The sequence below is a fragment of the Pieris napi genome, chromosome 12 (genome assembly GCF_905475465.1).
Source record: "Pieris napi chromosome 12, ilPieNapi1.2, whole genome shotgun sequence".
In the NCBI taxonomy this organism is placed as follows: domain Eukaryota; kingdom Metazoa; phylum Arthropoda; class Insecta; order Lepidoptera; family Pieridae; genus Pieris; species Pieris napi.
In genome coordinates this window covers 8095107-8117179 of record NC_062245.1, presented here as the reverse complement: position 1 = coordinate 8117179, position 22073 = coordinate 8095107, and the positions used below count along the sequence as shown (strand labels likewise).

Here is a 22073-nt window from a genome sequence, read left to right as displayed (position 1 = left end):
GATCAAGAGAATAATATAGCTAATATCTTACCTGTATATCTTACATATAAAACGTACTACTTTGTCTAGGATTAAGTTTTTTGTCTATTATATTCTCTAATATAAACTACATCTGATGCAGTATTTTGCCCTGCCTCTTTTATATATTGACTTGTATGATATTTAGCATTGCGTGTCCACCATAATTTACGTTGTAAGCTGGCGCGCTGATAGAACTTTCATATATTTTTATCATATGCCAAAAGCATAATAGTGATTAGCCTGGCAGGTGTTTATGCCACTACTTTACTCTACGGTAAAAAAAAACAGCCAATATTAAACGTATTTCTATTAATAGACCTATTTAAATCAACGACGGTTTCAATCATTTCACTTAATGAGTTCCTATTCCACGTTGATTAAATGTGGAGCATGCTATGACCTTCACATATTCATAAACATTATTTACATTAGTAAATAACACTATCGCTTGCCAAGTTGTGTATTGCTGTTAAAGTCAAGGTTTTCCAAATGCCACGACGCAGCAAGGTTAAGTGACAATTTGATAACGTCACCCTGATGAGAATTGCTGATTACTTCCTCCGCGTACAAATAAAACAACTTACAGTGGAGCATGACCGGAAACTGATGCAGTTCTCTCTACTATATCCTTTTTGTCAAAAACAAATGACGATCGGAAGTCAACTCCAGAACAATCTCTAGTAGCTTAAGGGAAGTGGAAAATAAGGATGTTTTATTACAAGCGCAAAACATTTTTGGTAATCCGACTTGATAAGATATTTGCGTGCGTTAGATTGATTTCAATGAATGAAGATACAATCTTCAAAGTTAGAACTATAAAGGTTGCACAATGCCTTCCAAAGTTCGATGCACTTTATGCGGCGTGCCCTTACGTTTTTGTGCAGCGTTATGCGTCCGCGCAGCTGTCAGTTGCACAACGTCAATCTGTTTGTTTATATCGCAATTTGAAACAAGTGATTTTTGTTACATGATTTTAAATTTTATTTTATAGATTTAGAATCTCTAATGCACGCTCGGCAATATTAGCTTTTTTTCTTTATGTTCAAATATAAATGTGGTTTATAATTTTAACATAAATAGATTTATGTACATAATATATGTTAAAAAAGTCCATTTGAGCGAGTTCTATATTCAAAATTATCACTGTGTTAATATGTAATTATCATTGTAATGTCAAATGATACAGAAAAATATACACGTAACAATAGTATTATTACTTAGAACTTTAAATTAAAGAATTGTTTTTCGTAGGATACCTACTTATCTTTACTTTACAATATAGCCGAATTATGAGTCAAAATCAAAAATAAAAAATCATTTATTCATATAGGTAACACAATGTACACTTATGAACGTCAAAAAACTAAAAAGAAATATATATTAATTGTAATACATAAAGTAATGATGTAATTACCAATTGTCGATCATAGATGTACGAGTACATGGTCGGACTAATAACTGCAGTTGAGTTTCATGATCGGACGTCATTATACGAAATACCATCCGTATCACCTCGACGGGGGACGTTTTGCCACGCACCACCACTAAGTGGAACCAGGTGCCTAACGAAGTATTTCTGAACCAAATCGACTTGAGTTCTTCAAGAAAAGATCGTACAAATTTTTAAAAGGCCGGCAACGGACTTTCGAGCCATCTGGCAATGTGTCACTTAACAGAAGGTGAGCCTCCTGCTAGTTTGCCCGTTACATGAAAATTAAAATAATTATTTCTGTCCGGTTATTTCATAGCTGTGGTTATTTTTTTTCTGATAATAATAATTATGAACAAAAACTTATACTTAGCGCCGCGCTAACGCAAGTGCACATTGTTTGCGCAGAAGACAATAAGAACAATTATTTCTCATTTCAATGTTTAGCCTTGGGTTCGATTTGTCACTTAGGTTCTTATTGAAAACAGTTTATCTAAACACACAAAACAAAGTGAATTCCATTTGTGTTTAAGACGATTTTCGACACAACCTCTTATTTTTTTAATACGCGGTATTAGTTTAAGTGGTAACTTAATTCTACTGATGGTTATTTTTTCTGGAAGGGTAGTCTTAGCCTCATATGAATTCTGTCACTTACTTGCCTGTTAAAGATGTTTTTTTTATGTAAGAGGCAAACGGGCAGGAGGCTCACCTGTGTTGCGCGGCAATCACTGCCTTAAGAAACGCTCAGTTGTGGAACGACGGACGTCAAGGTGATTCGGATGGTATTTTGAGTTCTGCCTTGACGTCCGATAATGAAAATCAGTTCGGACTACTACTTAGTAGTCCGAACAACGTGACTGGTCGTTGATAATTCGAATCGCTCTTCGTTGAATACTGCTTAAAGGGGAAATTCAAAAGAAGGCCTTATTTTTTGTCACAAGTCGCTTTTTGGATCGAATCTTATAAATACAAAGTAGTACTATGGAGAATGTTCTAAAGAATGTTATAAGTTGATCATCACAGCACCATAACATTCCAAATTTCATTCTCACCACATTGGACTGGAATACTTCCATGGTCCCCTTCACTAGTCATAAACTTTTTTTTAAATTCAATATTTATATATTTTCAGATTATGTCCATATGTAGTAGTTAGAGATAGTAACAAATCGGTCTTAGTTACTATGTTAGTATTGGTTAGTTAACAAAACAAAAAACTATTACGAGTATGGGGCATGGACATGGGAATGATGGCATTAAAACCGTCAGTACATACCTGACGCACTGTAGAACACAAATACGAATAGAATAGAATACGAAGCGTATTCAACACCTCTTAGGTTCAACGGGCCCGTAGGCCCTTCAATAGAAAATTGATTACAAATATCACCTTAGATAAAGAAATCTAAATAAACAATATATTTTTTTTTTTTTTATTAGTAGATTAGCATTTTTAGTGAACTGTGGAATTGGCTCCCGGTGGAGGTTGGAGAGATACGACCTCCAATTATTAAAAAAAAAGAGAACTTCTCCCTTAAGGCCGACAGCAGCGGCTGAAATGAATGGCCAAAGGCTGCTGTGACTAGTCTTTTATGGTCTTGTAGACTTGTTCGACCCCCTGTCTAATAATAAAAATAATCTTTAATCACAACGCATTTCAAAATACACCTGTCGGTAATTATTAACATGTACTATATGTAGAGCATGACCGTACATAATAAGCACTTGTTTGGCTTTGTAATTAATTAAGATTCTTTCAAGTAGTACTATTATTATTAAATACAAATTCAACACATCCACAATATGCGTGGTTCATTGTTTAGGTAAGCTTTCTGCCTATTAACCCGAGAAAATTGTTTCGCCGGCAATCGAACTCAAGACCAAAGCCGTGGAGGCGTTTCGAGTGTAATTGAGTCAGACCATAACCAAACTTTGTCTAGATTAATACATAAATTTCTAATATTTCTACTAGAACTAAAACTTGAAATAGCGATTTTAACTGGAATTTAAATTTAAAAAAAAAAACTATTTGATACACAAACAAAACTAGACATCGAATTGATAAACTTTTTCGTGAAATATTACATTATTTCTATATTTAGCAGCTCCATCTAGTTTACAGAAGTTGGGTTCTTACATAACTAAGCAAAAAAGAACAATAACATTGTGTGACTGTCAAGAACGCCACTCAATAGGGTGACTGTAATATTGAATATTCATGTGAAAATTAATATTCATACTGGAAAGTGTTGTTGTATATATTATTTGAAATGTTTGAAAAGTGATACTAAGATTAGGTATTGTATCCTATTAATATTTTTCATATAATTTTATTAAAAGCTATTTAATACAGATGGTATTTATTTGCCATAATACAAGGATGTCCGAACACCTTCAACTATAGTAACAAACTTCGTTATTGTTCTTTATCACTCTGCATTAGAATTTGCATTGTGGAGTAACGTAACATAAATATTACGTTTGTTATCTTTATATATTTTTTCTTTTCTTTTGAAATTTTAACCACATAAATAGGTACTATAATGCGTATCTGTTGTAAGGAAAAAAAATACAGTTCGACATTTCCAAAATTAAAAATTATCCAAATAAAACCAAATGTATAGTGTTGGTAAGAACCACAAAAAGTCCAAGACGTAACGGATGTAAACAACTCTCTATTTCTATAGCATGCTCTAAATTCGGACAACGAACGAGGTGACTTATCTGCGAAGCTTAGTAAAGCTCTTTATGTCTAAAAGCTTACGATTTGTCAAATTTAACCCTGACATAGGATATATATGATCCGCATGAATGCCTATACATGTGTGAAAAAAAAACTTATTTTAAGTGTTTAGATGTCTGTATTTCTTTATCTTATATCTGAAAATAAAAAAACTATTTACAATGAACAGTGCTGGCCTAGTGGCTTGAGCTTCGTAGGTACTATCCCCGGCTGTGCACCAATGGTCTTTCTATGTGCGCATTTAAGACTCGCTCGTACGGTGTAGGAAAACATTGTGAACACCGTCATGTCGTAGACACAAAAAGTCGTTCGTGAGGCACAGAAGGCTGATCACCTACTTGTATTAGAAAAACAAATGATTACGAAACAAATACAGATATCCGAGGCCAAGAACAAGAGTTCTTACGTTAAAGTAATATTCGCTGTTCTATATTCAAAAATAGAACACTTGCTTATTGGTATCCGCACGTAACTTGGCATGAATTTGGCTTTATGGCAAGATTGAGGTTATACTTTAGAATATGACCTTCAAAAAAAACTACTTCTGCGCATCTTACGACTCTTGCCAATTTTGTTTTTCCATTTTATTTTTATAACAGTTATGGCAGAAGATTATAAATTTCACGGGCGATGTTCTAATGGTATTACCGTTACTAATCTTAGTCCAATCTAACGTTTTTGCGATAATCGTAATGTGTTGATAGGTATTGCATAATCGATTTAAAATTAGCCATAGATAATCTTGTTTACGATGTTTTTATAAGGAAGCTGTGATTACGCAAGCAATAACCTAATTATGCTTAGAACTTGTAAAATTGATAGAAGCAATCTTATTTATGAACTGGGTTTAGCTGTATGTGGTCTCCCTTAAGGCCATGACCACGGAATAAATGAGGATGGAGGGATAAATATTATGCATCACAAACATGCCGCAACTATAAATGTGACAATAATTTATAGATTATGAAATGGTAGTCAAAGCGGAGATTCTGATTGTAGAACAAAATTTGACCTTCGCATCAGGAATGGTACAACATTACTTTACATTTTTGAACCTAAAGTAATAATGAAAATGAAATTAAATGTAAATAATAACTGCTAAATTGTTTTAAAGTTACAGATTCTAATTCAGTCCCAAAAAGCATTCTTAGATTTCGATGTTTACGATAACAAGAATATTTTTGAATTTATACTTCTTTAGGCGCGTTATGAAAAATTGATGAGAGTGAAATTTTACGATGCGCGCGCACCGTGACACAAAATTAACAGAATGAAGTTGCCCACGGAAGATGCTACGGCATTGGACATAATTTAAAAACAACATTCGAATAATAATAGAATTTATGTTACACTTAATGTAAGAGAATAATAATAAATATTAATATATTTAATTTTTCAAATGTTAACTGAACTTTATTGACTATAATGACTCCTATTCCAGTTTTTGATTATTTAATTGTAATTAATTATTTTAATGCAATCAAAAACTATTTTTAATAATGCCAAAGAAGTATAACTTCTTACGCGCGTACATAAGTACGCGCACCCTTTTAAAATACTTTAAGTCATCTCGCACTCTGTAATAAATCAACAAAAGTAAAAAAAAACATTCAATAATTTAATGTTTTCTTTTGCACATTTGGTACATCACACCACAGCCCACAGGACTAATTTTAACTGAAGTCAACAGTAAGTCGTCGCACAATCACAACGAAGTGAGGCAAAAGTGAAGTGATCAAAATTACAGCTGTCACTTTCGTAAAAGGAAAACGGAGAAACTCAAGGATTCCATGTGTCGCGTCAAAGTGACCGTAAAGGAGCGCAAACGGTGTCAAATTCAAACTTTCACTGGCAACTGTGTTTATAATATGACAAACACCGGCCGAGTGGAAAGTGTATCGTGTCACGGGTGCACATAATCTTAATCACCGGAAAATTCGTCAGATTCCGACAAGCGTTAATTAATATGTACAGTTTAATAGCGACCGTCACGAAACGATACAACTAAATGCCAATGACTCGTAGTAAAAAATTACATGAATATCATAATATTATAAATTCGAAAGTTCGCTTCATACTTTAATAAATTTAAGGTACTGTTCCTAGGTCAGAATTTCTTATAGATTTGGAATAATCTAATATATTTCAATTTTTCAATTCTCAATTCGAAACATTTCAAAATCATGTTCTATATATTATATACATTTTCGTCAAGTGTCAAAAATTGGATATGTTTGGATTTTTTTTCTATCGATCGGAGTTATTTAAATCGTGTATCGATCTTTCAAAATGGCTAAATAAACTACTAAACTCCACCATATATTTTTTCCATTCGCCCATACATCATTCTTAAAGAAAAGATGACGAAAAAATTTTTTGGAGTTTGGTGACCAGATAGGTCCTTAAATACCAGTGAGTATAACATTGTAATAACATTGTATTACTCTGAAATTGAGATGAAATATACATTGCCCTCGTTGTGGTTACATAAGATATATCTAATAATTATAATTATTGTGATTTGGGTCAGCTACGACTATTGTCCTATTGTACTTTTACAACGATCTTTGCGGCTTATAGTAAAGAAATATTGCTATGAAAGCTAAGATTTCACTATACATTTTAATTTATTAAGCCTTCAAAATCTATAATATTATTATTATTAGTCTCACTCACTTATTTATCAATTTTAGAAGCATAAGTAATTAATAAAAATACCTCTTGACGTTACTTTAAATAAATAAACGTAACTAAAATTTTTCCCGTGTTTTTAATATTGAACAAAAAAAATTATAGTGATAGTAAATAAATACATTATAGTAGATATTAATTTATTCACCAACGAAAAATGGTGGTGAATAAAATATTAATTTATTCACCACCAGTTTATTCACCAAAAACTTTTTTGTTAGGTTAAATATGTCGTAGTCGTTAGACTGAAGTCATTAAATTTGTTCAATTCACTCCTGGCCTTTGCGTAATGATAGTCAATGGGCATTACACAACCGCGACTGTGAGATAGAGACGTAAAGATCATTATTTCGAGAAAGCCCATCAAGATCATCTATCATCAGTGATCTGACAGTGTCATCAAAAGCACTTCTACTTACAATGTCATTGAAACCTTATTGAAACACCGTTCTAATCATTCTTTTTAATAAGTTATTATGGCCTTTCAAATTTAAAAAAGAACTATTTAGAATGTACATCTGAAAAACGGAACGATTGTTTTTGTTTCCCAGCGTTCGATTTTCAAAAATGTATCGTAATTTTTGTTTATATAGTATTCTCTATGGTCTTAATAAAAGCTCTCGCTACAATTAAAGAAACATTCTGAGGTGACGACGACACGATCTGTGTCTAGCACAGGACTACCTTTTTATAAAATTTAAGTGAAACAGATGCAGAAATTTATACGTATAGTATATAATTAGTAATTGTTTTTGATTTAGTATTAAATAAATGTTAAAGTACAATAACCCTGGTCGTGATGCACGGGCATCCTGAAACCAGTTTTCCCAGTCCTGTCTGAATCTATTCAATGGGATACAGTGAGGTCAAGTAGATGAGTCAAGCGAAAGTTACATTCGCAACCGCATTGTTATATGCGTCACATTATATTAATTTATTTTATAAAAGACAAGACTAAAACAAGAGATATTTAAAAAGAAATACAGCATTCATAAATGTTCTACCTATCCTTCATACTTTTACAGATCCGTTAAATGGAACTAAAAATTCTTCTAAAAATTGTTAGGGCTTATTTCGTGAGTACCAAAAAACCACAGATAAGGTTACATACACAGATTATCCTACGATTGTTAGAGGCACATAAATACTTATTATTATAAGATCTGTTATCCATATGGTCCATTTGACCGATTAAATTTTAAAATATATGTATAGGGACTAACTAGGTTTTGTTTTGTATACTAAAAATATTATCTCACCAGAATCAGGCTATCACTGTGTACTTTAGACATATTTTAAATTTGTTTGACAAATAACTACGAAACGTAAACGTCTGTATAGCTTTGTAGTTTTTAATTCAAAATAATTAGTTGTATAATTGGGTAGTTCATTTTGATATGGGCAAAGGCAAGATTTACGGATAGAGAACCGGCATTACACCCGAAGAACTCCTACCTATAGATACACGATTATAACGTTAAAACATTCAGTTTAACACGTTATACGATAAGTATAACACGTTATATTTCAAAAAAATTGACTAGGATTACGATCCTGAAGACTTAGTGACTCCTGATTGTCAATAGCGGTTTTTAGACTAGCTCCGGTCCTAAACCCATATTGTTGGCAATGGCACAGTTGAGTCTAAGTGATTGTAATTACATTAAACGACTGCGCCAGACGCTATAATTTCCTTGTCCTCATTACGATCGCAAATTATAGCTTTACTAGGGACGACAACAATTGTTAACTTTATCTCTTCACAAATTACGACGGTTTATTTATGTAATTAATTATTAATTTATACGTAGATAAATAAGATGCGTGACAAGTGTAAAGAGTACAGCCCTGCGATTCTGTAACTCACTTTTCGAACTCACACAGCGGTTTTCGCATCGGCGGTCGCTCTTAAATCAGTCGAGAAGCAGTCATTTTATGATTTGGCATTCTGATTAACAATAAACTACAAGCTCCCACCTTTTCAGAATGCCAAATCATAAAATGACTGCTTCACGACTGATTTAAGAGCGACCGCCGATGCGAAAACCACTGTGTGAGTTCGAAAAGTGAGTTACAGAATCGCAAGGCTGTGATTAAACAATCATAATTCAAAGATTTTCCATGTGCGAAATTTTTGTGTGCGGGAGTAAGCGTAAAGCGACGACACAGGTTTAGTACCTATGTCACCGCTTTCTTACTAAAGCTCATTGGTCGTAAAAACCGATAGTCGTAACAGCCGATGACGTTGTTATTAAGTACCTAAGATATACTTATTATTGAATGTGTGATTAATATATTGGATGTATAAAACAAAACTACATTTTATTTATTTCACATGAAAATTATAATAAAAATACATTTTGTGCATATAATTATCATTTTTCTACTTTGACAAAATCTGTTTTTTTTTTATAAGGCGGTCTAATATAATTCAGCCGGGACCTTTGATTTTGGTAAATAGGTATAACCGGTATGTTGTTTTAAACGATGCCGTCGTAAACTGTTTTGACTGTACTAGTAATAATCTACTGTATATGAACTTTGCTACATTTTATTTGCATACGACCTATAATGCGATTATTGATTCATACATTTCTAACTGTATGGCTTACAAATGTCGTCAGGAACTTCAAAGAAAATTGTGTATTGAACAAAATAATTGAAAACTAATTTTTCTTCTGTTTTATTGACTTTATAGTTATGTTGTATATATTTATTTAAATAAACCTTTTTAAGACGTTACAGTAGAATATTTAGACTTTTAAATACCATCATCTTAATACATATATATAAATTACGTGTCACGTTGTTTGTCCGCTATGGACTCCTAAACACCGAACCGATATCAATCAAATTTGCACACCGTGTGTAGTTTGATCCAACTTAAAAGATAGGATAGCTTACATCTCAATTTATACCCGTAATATTATTTTATTGCAAAATATTTGTTTATTATTTGATAGTCACAATTCTAACAGATGGCGCTGTGTTGAAAGTACCAACGTTTCACATAAGCTACAATTTAATGGCATACCAACCAAAAAAGCATGGTGGTCCCCATGACCGGTGTTCTCCTACCGTTTCCCTTGAATAATTTACTACTATGTCATATAACAAAAACCTTAGCCACAGCAACGCTTGACCGGTCTGCTAGTAATATATATATATTATATACGCTATCATTTGATTTCTTTGTAGAACTAAAGAAGACTAATCAATCATGAGAAATATCTCAACCCATGGTAGATCGTGCCTACTGTTATGCGTTGGGTGGGAAACCGGACTAAATACTAGCAATAATAATATAAAAGCTGGTTCGATTTGAGCATAACCCGGCTTGCGTGTGTGATTTGTAGGAACAGTTAATTGTACCGTTGATAACTTTGCAATTATCCGCCGATGCGATAAATACTCTGAATGACACGCTTTTTGTGCCCATTCAGTTCTTTGTATGGTTAAATGACAATTGCATTCTTCTGTGAGTTGTGGAGTGGGTCGTCATATCAGAACACACTCATTTTCCTTATTTTTGTATAGGATTACACAAATTTACTTTTCCTTATGTAATGTACTGAAGTATTCGATATCAATGCAAATTGCAATTAAATTATTATTTTGTTAATTTACTATATAGGGTCGTTTAAGTATTACATAAGCACTAATTAGGGGGAGGGGAGTCAGGGGGTCTTTGATTTTCTTATTTTTGATGACCTGCGGTGAGGGGGGATTTACATGGTGTTTACGTCAGCAGTAATTAATTACAACTTTATTGATATAGCAACCCATAATACCATTGAAGTGCTTTGCTAACTTCTGCTGACACTGGGAGGGGGGATAGATTCATTAAATATAGTATAAATATTTTTTTTTATTAATCCAATCACTTGAAATATTTTTAAATTAAAATGCATATCTGTAGTTATCAATAGTATATCTTGAATATAAGCAGCATTTTGATGACGGCAAGATGTCCCCGGGGTTATGGATTCAAAGTTTCATTTAATATGGTAAACTCTCCAAGATATCGTGATAATCTTAATATATATAAATTACGTGTCACGTTGTTTGTCCGCTATGGACTCCTAAACTACCGAACCGATATCAATCAAATTTGCACACCATGTGTAGTTTGATCCAACTTAAAAGATAGGATAGCTTACATCTCAATTTATACCAGCAATATTATTTTACTGCAAAATATTTGTTTATAATTTGATAGTCGCAATTCTAGCAGATGGCGCTGTGTTGAAAGTACCAACGTTTCACATACGCTACAATTTAATGGCATAACCACCAAAAAAGCATGGTCCCCATGATTGGTGTTCTCCTACCGTTTCCCTTGAATAGTTTGCTACTATGTAATATAACAAAAACCTTAGCCACAGCAACGCTTGGCCGGTCTGCTAGTATATCTATATATATTTATACCTTTCCAGAAAGAATCACGCAGTGATGTTCAGTTCCACCTGGCTGCGCTCCGTGGTGACTGCCCGCGGCTGCGACAGCTTCTCGACACCGGCAAAGTGCATATTGACTCACGGGATCGAGTAAGTATTTACACATAACATTAATTATATCCGGGTAATAAATAATTTTTCTGTTGTAATATTTTATTGACAAATTGTTATAATTGTATTCAATCGGAGAACAACATAAAGTACGTGGCATCGATTAAATAATTTAGTGTGGATGTAATAATGGTATGTAGGTTGTATAAAAAAATTAAGAAAAGATGCAATCAAATGTGGCGGTAGACGCTTTGACTGTCGATTAATACAAGCAGACAAGTAGAAGCTTACTGTGGCTCCAAACTAAAACATTTTTAGATTCGTTTATTTATCATAATAATCTCTATTAACAAAAGTTGACTGCGTATCTATTATGAAAAACATAAATGAGCTTTTTATCGTGGAGAGTATTTTTATAGCTAATAAAATTTATGAGATAATATCTGTTTCGCATATCTTGGCCGAAATCCTATATTTATATATATGTATAAGGATTTAAGAGTTTGAGATAAAATGTCCTAAGTGCCGTTAAAATCTTTGGAAAGTCACAAATCCGGTATGCTAATCAATGCCATTGATTTCATTATTTTGCGAAGTAATTTCAAATTCGCCAGACATCGTGGTGATGTAATTATTGACTAATGACTAACGTGACCAAAATCTCGAGAACAAATCTAAAACTTTTTTAATTATCTTATCTATACTATTTTTATAAAGTCAAAGTTAAATCATTTATTTCAATTAGACCATCTAAAATGGCACTTTTGAACGTCAAAAAAAAATATAAAGAAGATTCTAGTTGCCCCTTCCAAAAGGTAGTTTCGAGCGGAGAAGAATGGGCAAGAAACTCCACACTTACTCTTTTAAAATAGGTTTACAATATTTTGTTACATTTGTTAAATAATTATATGTGAAGACAATGTACTCTTAGAATAAACTACTATACTAAAAAAGTTAGTATACATGTTCCTCACATATTTACAAAGCGTTTTAATCCTAAACCTGAACCAAAACGTTATTTTTTAAAGCCCTTATGCTGAGGATAGTAAGTTAGCATATAAAAAGGGAAACCGCTATACCGAAGGAACAGGGAGCAAACGGGCAGAAGAAGCATGATGATGTGTGATACCGCCGTCAGAAGGCTCGCAAGTGCGTCACTGGTCTTTAAAGACTACATAGCTCTTACCCTTAGTCGATTAGGTTGGGAAATTCTATACTACTACTACAATATATGTACCTACCCCCGAAACGGTAGATAATAGGTATAATTCTTCTATCTGTAATCTTCCATATATTATATGCTTTTTCAGTACGATAAATTATGGCTTAATTTTAAAATATGATTGCCTGAATTCTCTACGTTCATTCTATTACAACTCCATTTAAAAAGCCGGAAGCTGTAGACAAGCTTCACAAACTATGCATTATTTTCCAACTCCATCATCAAGCACTCATTCATAAGGCACTCGTTACTTTTATAGCGATGTAAAAATAACGCATACATTTAACACTCTTCTTGAAAATTGTAGGTTAACGATCTGGAGCAACCGCTATATATACGTGTGCTGTTTCTATATTGTAATATTTCTCATAAGTAAAATAGTATAAATTATAATAATAAATTATACGAAAAGCTTCATCCGCGTTCCGGTACATATAAATCTCGCCTATATACTTAAGTAAGGAAACTAATGCTCTTTTTTGCACTTTTGCTCAAATGTAATAATTCTAAAAAATACGCCAGACGCAGGCAGACTACAGACTACACTACGGCAATAATAAAAAAGGCTGCTTAACATGTTCCCGCTCACTGTCCACCATTTTAAAAAATGGCTTAAGGACTGGCTTTTCAATACACCTTACGCAGAGCTAGAGTAACTACTGAGCCCTAACACATAGTTAATTCATACACATTACACTCACCCATTCACATCCACCCACACACTCGTACACTCACGCTGTTTAAAAATAAGGAGAAGAATTCGTTTTAAACAGTTAAAAAAAACAAAATTGTAATTATAAGTAAATATATATGTACTAACTTGGTTATGCAAGAGCTGGGAACGCTGAAACAGGTATTTTTTTTTGAAAGGGTTCACAATCTTACTACTTATACTGTATAAACACATTTTTTATTAATAACCCCTTTTCTTAACCTTGGACCATGAAGCAAAGCGCATACAATATTTATGAAGGCTGAAAAGTGCTTTAAACGTGAGCGCAATGCAATTTGTTTTCTTGAAGAAAACGGCTATTTATACATATTTTAAATATTTAACAGCCGAACTAGATTATATACGTATTCGAGTATGTATTTATTGTCACATCCTGATGGATTGTCATAATGGACCGAAATTATTAAAACACTAATTATCATTAACGTTCAAGTATTACGTAGGGGGGGTCTATAGGGGGTCTTTGATTTTCTTATTTGTTGATGAGATCAACAGTAATTATTTACTTTTAGACATATTACCCAAACATTGTCTATGCTTGAAAACGAAATACATTTTCGAGGATTCCTACAAAAAAATAATACGTTTATGTACTACATATTATTTTTGAGAGCTTTGTATGTAATACTTGAACTATAGCCTTATTAAATTTATTTAAAAAATCTTAAAAACAGATTTCTTTGAACTAATGTTTACTCAATTATTTCTACTAATTTATTTTACCTTTAAAATGCATACTTAAAGTACCACATTGCTCACTAACTAATGTACCTGTGTGCTTCGAAAGAATAATGTTTTAGATTGCTAGGCATAAAAGATTATAATTGTAGACAGTGTCACAGTGATGTGTTTCTCTCCATGCTCCCATTACACAGTTACAGGATAACACCCAAATTCTCAGTGTCCCAAAAGTTTTGCACACAACATTTTGGTGTTGAGTTCAGAATTTAAAGTATAAAGAGCGTAATGACATCGTGTGTCTGTCTGTAGAACACTCTTTGGAAGTAGCCTGTATAGAGATTGAGAATTGCATTATTTTAAGTGTTTACAGACCACCAAGTGCATCTTACGATTTTTTTGAAGAAAAGTTGGAGGAAATTTTGTGTAAAGTTAGTTTTAAGAACAATAAGTATATTATTGTATGTGGTGACTTCAATATAAATTTATTAGAAAATACCTCCATTAGTAAAAAATTCAATCTGTTATTAAAATCTTACAATCTTGTTAACTTGTTTCTTGAGCCCACTAGAATTACAAGCTCCACTGCTACTTGTATAGATAATGTATTTACAGATGCAGAGGCAATGCAAACCTCAATTACAACTGATCTTAGCTCAGATCATTGTGGACAGTTAGTGGCGCTAAAATGTAAAGTGGTGAAACAAGTAAATAAGAGCAGTGTGTTTGTTCCAGTGAATAAAAAGCGAATGGTGAGATTTAGACATAATATAGGTAAACGCCTACCTTTATTACCGGTAGGTACTACCGTTGATACACAATACAACAATCTAAGTGATTGCATTAATAAAGAGTTCAACACAATCTTTACCCCAAAGAAAGTCTCTCATTCGCAGTGTAAATCGTTTAGTGATTGGGCGACAGCGGGAATTTATAAAAGTAGACAACGGTTGTATGACCTTTACGCTGAAAAGTCATACAATCATAATGAAGAATTTATTCTTTATGTTCGAAATTATTCGAAATTATTTAAGAAAGTTTGTTACGCGGCCAAGTCCTTAAATATCAAAAACAAGATTAAAAATAGTACCAATAAAACTAAAATGACTTGGAAGATAATTGATAGTGAAACTGGAAGAGTCAGGGATCGCAATCAAGACATCGAACTATGTGTCGATAACACTATAATCAAATCTAACGAAGAGATAGCGATTGTTTTTGATAAGTACTTTTCTGACATTCCAATTTCGACTACTAAATCTCTTCAATCATCTCCCGCCCTCGCTGAATCGCTGCTTAAAGATAATGTAAACGAGTGCAAGGTCAGTTTTTCATTCCGACCCATTGGTGCCGACGATATAGTGAGGATATTTAGAACCATAGATATTAAGAACACTACCGATCTTTGGGGTATTTCTGTAAAAATAATTAGTAGCATAATTGATGTAATTGCTCCCCATCTAGCTATAATTTTCAACAATTGTATTAAAAGTGGCGAGTTTCCCGATCTAATGAAACATAGTAAAGTTATTCCTTTATTTAAAGCAGGTAGTATGTCCGACCCCAGTAACTTTAGACCAATTTCCGTACTACCTACTTGTAGTAAAATATTTGAAAAAATTATATTAAATCAACTGGTAATTCATTTTAACGTAAACAAATTATTACATAATAATCAGTTCGGTTTTACCAAGGGTCGCTCGACAGCCGATGCCGGTGTTGAGTTATATAGATATATAGTTAAGGCTTGGGAGGAGTCGCATGACGCTTTAGGTGTTTTCTGCGACTTATCCAAAGCATTTGATTGTGTCCAACACGAGACCTTAATCGGGAAACTCCGTCACTATGGCATCAAGAATACCGCACTGAATCTTCTGACTTCCTATTTACACGGAAGAACTCAGAAGGTTGAAGTGAATGGTAAGAGGTCCTCTGGGTCGGCAGTAGATATGGGGGTACCACAGGGCTCAATTCTTGGCCCTTTCCTCTTTCTTGTTTATATAAATGATCTACCTTTCATGGTAGAGAGAAAACATCAGATAGTTTTGTTTGCTGATGACACGTCCTTGATTTTTAAAATCAAACGACAAATAACAAATTTTGACGATGTGAACAATGCTCTGTCTTCGATTGTCCATTGGTTTAGTATGAATAACCTTCTACTTAATGCAAAAAAGACAAAATGCATTAAATTTTGTGCAAAAAATGCAAGGGTTATGGATACTAGACCAATTATAAACGGTGAGGAATTGAGTCTGGATGATACAACTGTATTTCTCGGAATCACCATGGATTCAAAACTTCAGTGGTCCCCTCATATTAACGGATTGGCGAAGAGACTTAGTTCTGCAGCCTACGCGGTTAAAAAAATTCGCTCACTAACTGATGTCGATACAGCTAGACTTGTTTATTTTAGTTACTTTCATAGCTTAATGACTTATGGCTTATTATTATGGGGTCATGCTGCTGATGTCGAAACTATTTTCATCCTGCAGAAGAGGGCTATTCGTGCAATCTATAATTTAAAATGTAGGGAATCTCTTAGAGATAAATTCAAGGAAGTTAATATACTCACCTTTCCCTCGCAATATATTTATGAAAATATTATGTATGTATACAAAAATAGTGATAAGTTTACTAGAATAGAACATACGCACAATGTTAACACACGGAACAAACGCAGGCTGCAATTTCCCCGTACTAGACTATCTAAAGTTAGTAATTCTTTTTTGGGGAAAGGGATACTCTTCTTTAATAAAATCCCAGAGGCTCTTTTATGACTGCCTTACAATAAATTTAAGAAATGTATTAAAGAAAAGCTGTGTAAAAAGGCTTACTATAAAGTCAACGATTATTTAGTTGATAAAAGGGCCTGGGACTAGTGCTAGACAGGCTACTTCTAATTAATTTGCGATATTTGTTTTAATAAGTGTTGTTTGATGATTTGCTGTTTTAAAAGAGTACCGAGAGTTTTTTACGCCGGCTTTTTCTCTCGGCCTACCCCCTCTGTCTTCTTTGCCGATGAGTAGGGATGCCTTCAAATTTAATGACGTGGAATAAGTGATACATGTATCTTATGTTCCATAATAAACATATTTTATTTTTTTATTTTATTTTATTTTAGTGCACTGTGGCACGACCTTGAGATATCGCGCGTGACTAATTATGTTTACAGTCTTAAATGCCTTGCATATTTCTCCGAAAAAAAAGACAAATCTTGGCGCTCATATATCGTACATATCTAAGTAAAAACTATAGTCATGTATATGGTTGTAATATCACTATTTGCGATAACGCAATAAAATGCAGTATAATCTCCTTACGCTCAAGGTCTTGTTACAAATAAAACACATAATTTTTTTAAGCCTCAAGTAAATAAGATTTTTCCATTTACTAAGAGTATTAACCCTGACGTCTGCGTGTCACCTTTTTACCGAGCGAAGTATTTACGAACCAATTTGACTATCCCTCAAGAAAAGAGCGTATGATCTTTAAAGGCCGGCAACGCACTCGCGAGCCTTTTGGCATTGAGTGTCCATGGGCGGCGCTATCACTTAACATTGGGTGAGCCTCCTGCCCGTTTGCCCTCTGTACTATGAACAATAACATTAGTTTGAAAAATCATATTATACTTATCTAAGGAAAAAAAATTGTGATTAAAGATAAAGATGTGCTTAAGAATAAGGACAAAGTATCCTATTTTAGAACTTAAGATATAATTGTTGCCTGATAACATTATAATTTTTTTTTAAAGACAAATCACACCAATTGACCTAGTCCCATGCTAAGCTGGTGAAGCTTGTGTTATGGATACTAGGTAACGGATATACATACATATTATAGATAGATAGACATATAAATACATATTTAAACACCCAAGACCTAAGCACAACACCAAATGCTCATCACATCGATGTTCGTCTCAGCCGGGGATCGAACCCGGGACCCATGGATTCGCAGTCAGGGGTACTAACCACTAGACCAATAAGTCGTCAAATAAAATAATAAGTGAAATAAGTGAAAACTTCGTAGAATGCTGTTTTTGGCAGTCATCCCATCTATAGAAGAGTTTGCATTGTCATAATATATTTTAGTAGTATCTTCAGAAATTTATGTAAAACTCAAGACTAAACTCCCTTTCGTTTTGTTTTTTCAAGTAAACGATTGTGCGATTTCAAACCAGTTTCCTAGAATCCAGAAAAAGTGGTCATGCTACATCGCCTCCAGAGATGTCCATTTCCATACAACACGTGAGGCCGCGGGCGGCGGAGCGACGCGAATGCATTTCACATTGATTAAAATGCTATTAAAATGTACTTTGTCGTTGCATGTTGCGTTTTCAAATTTTTCACTTCAATCCAATGAAATTTGACACACATTGTATGCTCTATTTCTTTGGTATGTGAAGCTATAAACTTAGTTTTCTTATAATTAAATAGGTAATAATCTGAATTTCAAACTTTAATATATGTTGTTAGGGAAAAACCCGAGCATATGTCTGAGGAATTGACTGAGATAATTTCTCTTTGAAAGTCAAAATCTTTTATTCATATAGGTAAAACACTTATGAACGTCAACAAATAAATACATATTAATACTTCTAATTTTACATTTACTGCCAGTTCTCAAATCAAGGGCGTAGAACGGAAGAGAAAAACTGCCAATAAACTCTCCGCCACTCTTTTTAATCGCCAATTTTTTTTGTTTTACACAATGTTTGTAACGACCTGCTTCCATTACACATGACTTCTTAAGTAATTCATAGTTAATCAATAATAATAAAATAAATTAAAAACAGGAATTGGTCCTCTATCAGCAGGAGGCATGGTGAAATAGGAGCGCGCAGTTACATTCTCGTGGGAACAACACGCTAATCCATAGTCGAAATAACTATCATCACCGCATACACGAATTCAAGTCCGACCAGTCACTCAGTTATCGATAAATTAATTCAGTGTCTATTTCATTTTCCGCATGTTTTGAATGTAATGCAGCTATGATCATTTCTTTTTCCATTGTTCCTACTTATTCTCTTAAAATCTTGAACTATTTTCTTATTAATTGATGCCTCTATATTTTGACCAATATTGATAACGTAACGCTGAAATTAAAAAAAAAACAAAGTATACTGAGACATTTAAAACTTTATGACCTCTCTTGTTTATCATAAATTTTATAATTTCAGGATGGTACAACTCCACTGATCCTATCGGCGGCTATGGGTCATACGGAGTGCGTTCGCGAACTGCTGGCGCAGGGCGCCGACCCCGCTTGTTGCAGGACGGTACGTGACTTCGCCGTTGTATATATTAACTAAGGGAAACCGTAACTGAATTGGGCCCATGAGACATTGAAGCGGTTATAATTAGCATAATCACGATTTGTGTAATTTTTATTGAACTTATTTATGGTTTCATGAAAACCGTATCAAAAATATAGTGTTATTTTTATATGGAAATTACTTGCACGTATTTTTGTGTGTTAAATAAATTTGATTACACCACGATTCTCATTAATAAAAAACATAAATTTCATTTTGCGTCTTGCTCGAATATAGATTGCAAGGATGCGAATCATTTTTATTAATTTTTTTGTTGTGATAACGTCTTTAAAATCGTTTTAGTCGGCTGACATGTTCAGAAACTTGTGTCACACCAAAACCTCACGAGCGCGATCGCAGGTATAACGAGAGAGAGACGGACCGATCTCCCGTCTCATCTCGAGCGCTGCCAGTCATTCCGTGAATGTATGAAGAAAAGAAAAATGTATATCATAGTCGAATAAGTAAACTTGTCATTTTACACCCGAAATTTATCATCAAAAGTGTGAATAAAACGATAGATGTAATTTAAAATTTGAAAAAATTGTTATCTTCATTAATTCCTTACTTCCCAAAAACTTATATCACCAATAAGACGTTATCACGTAAACATCTCGATCGTAAACCTACTTTACAAACAACCAATATTTTTTTGTCATAAAAGCTTTCGGATAGCGCGAAGAATCGAAGGAGAATTAAAACAGCCTAATTTTTGGTAGGTACAGGCTGTTTTAATTATGCTTTTGTGCTGAACTATGTATCAAGATTTTATTAGATACTGAGTCAATTTTACATTACGGAATCAATATATATACGTATTATGCTTGATTAAAGATTGTAATTCTTGGTTATATTACAGTAAAAGTATGGATAGTAATTACTAAAACAAATTTTGAACATTATACGTATTTACATATAGTACCGAGCTTCGTTCAAAATTAAGCTTTTTTTAGTAAAATACCCGAAAGACGCATTTTAGATGCCATTCATTCGGGATGAATAGCACTCGTAGGGCATCCCCGTACTGAATGAGCCTATTCAACACGATTCACACACAGTGCGCTAAATTCTATAACAATGCCTCTTTGTTTTATTCGCGCACAGCACGTCACCCCTTGAACTTTTAGCCTTAAAGTGTGGGTATTAACTATTCATGTCAGTAGACTTTTATATCATTTATATATCGATTAATACGAAAGTCCTCTCTGATAAACAAAACAAAGTGATCATGGACTTGGTTCCCCATGGACGTTACAACTACAAATGACGCTGTCTAATTCCGTAAATCTAACACATAATAATTCTCGTGTGATAATAATAATAATAATATAATAATTTTTATTAATCAGACAAATACAGTCCATTGATTGATTAGTGAGTTAGTAACAATAGTTTCTTAAGATCTAATGTTATGATATAATGTTCGTTCCCATACTCCTCCGAAACGGCTCGATCGATTCTTATGAAATTTTTTATGCATATTCAAACCCGTAAGTGATAAGGGGTGTCCACGCCAAACAAAAAATATTTTATACGCATAAAAAAATACATACAACTCTTAATTTTTACCCCTCTTCGATCAAGCCCTTTTTTATTATAGTAGATATTTTTATTGAACTAAAAAAATGTTTCCTAGAAATAATATACATGGCAAAACAACGTATACGTACGTAACGTAGCTAGTATTATATAAACATTCGATGAAGAATTTCATTCTTCGAAAATTTATTCGGTATCTAATGAATCTAATAAATGTAAGTCACATTGCTTAGAACATTGTTCAATGAAACAGGACGTGCTTAATGCGTTTTTAGAGTTACGACTTCATACCAACGACTTGAATTTAATCAGAATATTTTACATTTCTTTTAATAGGACATGTTAAACGGGTAACAATTTCAATAATTGACTGAAAATTAGTTGAATGAAAATCGTATATGACGACGATAATTCACAATAAAACCTATTTCGATACAGTTTAGTAGCGAAAAATTTAAATTAAAAAATATTGGAATATACGTTATTGTAGTTACGAGGTGATTTAAAACTATACCATACACTATAGCAACGAGGAGAGTTTGAAGACAAATTATGTGAAAATAAATTAATATGAAGATACGTGTTGTGGTCAGACAGGAACGTCGGCGTTGTTCTTCGCGGCGCAGGGTGGCTTCATTGACATCGCGCAGTTGTTGCTGGAGGCTGGAGCCTCTATTGACGCACCCTCATTGGTAAGTGTTTAAATTGTGAATCTACTAACAATATCGTTTCATAAATTGTGGTAAAATTTTCAAAAATCCTTTTTATAAGATTATAAGACTCATTTAACCTCACTTGTTTATCGATCTCTTGGTCGCACGTTATTACTAGTTACTGCCGCTAGGTGGTGCTCTGAATTATTTCGATATTACGAAGTCCACCGTTAGATGGCGTAACACATAAGGGGCCGTTCATAAAATACGTCACACTAAAATCAGCTTTTTTTTACCCCCTCCCCCCCTATTGTCACGCTGTGTCACACTTTCTGTGACCCCCCCCCTAGAAATATTTCGTCACAAAAACTAAGGACTCCCTGCTGAGTATGATAAATTCTAAATGATACACAAATTCTGAAAATTATATTATTATATATTATTATTTAGTTATAATAAAATTTAAATAAATTAATAAATATCTTTTATAACGAACATATTATAAATAATATTTATATCATTCAGAAGCCCAA

At 33.4% G+C, this 22073-nt stretch overlaps 1 protein-coding gene across 1 annotated transcript in view; it reads left to right on the top strand.

Annotated features, from left to right (window-relative positions):
• The window catches only part of LOC125054408 (ankyrin repeat domain-containing protein 29), a 34708-nt gene that overhangs the window by 7806 nt on the left and 4829 nt on the right, over window positions 1-22073 (top strand). The window contains exons 2-4 of the mRNA XM_047656280.1: window positions 11324-11434; window positions 19214-19312; window positions 21481-21579. Of these exons, the coding sequence (XP_047512236.1) occupies window positions 11324-11434; window positions 19214-19312; window positions 21481-21579 (309 nt within the window). The remainder of the gene's footprint in view (window positions 1-11323; window positions 11435-19213; window positions 19313-21480; window positions 21580-22073) is intronic.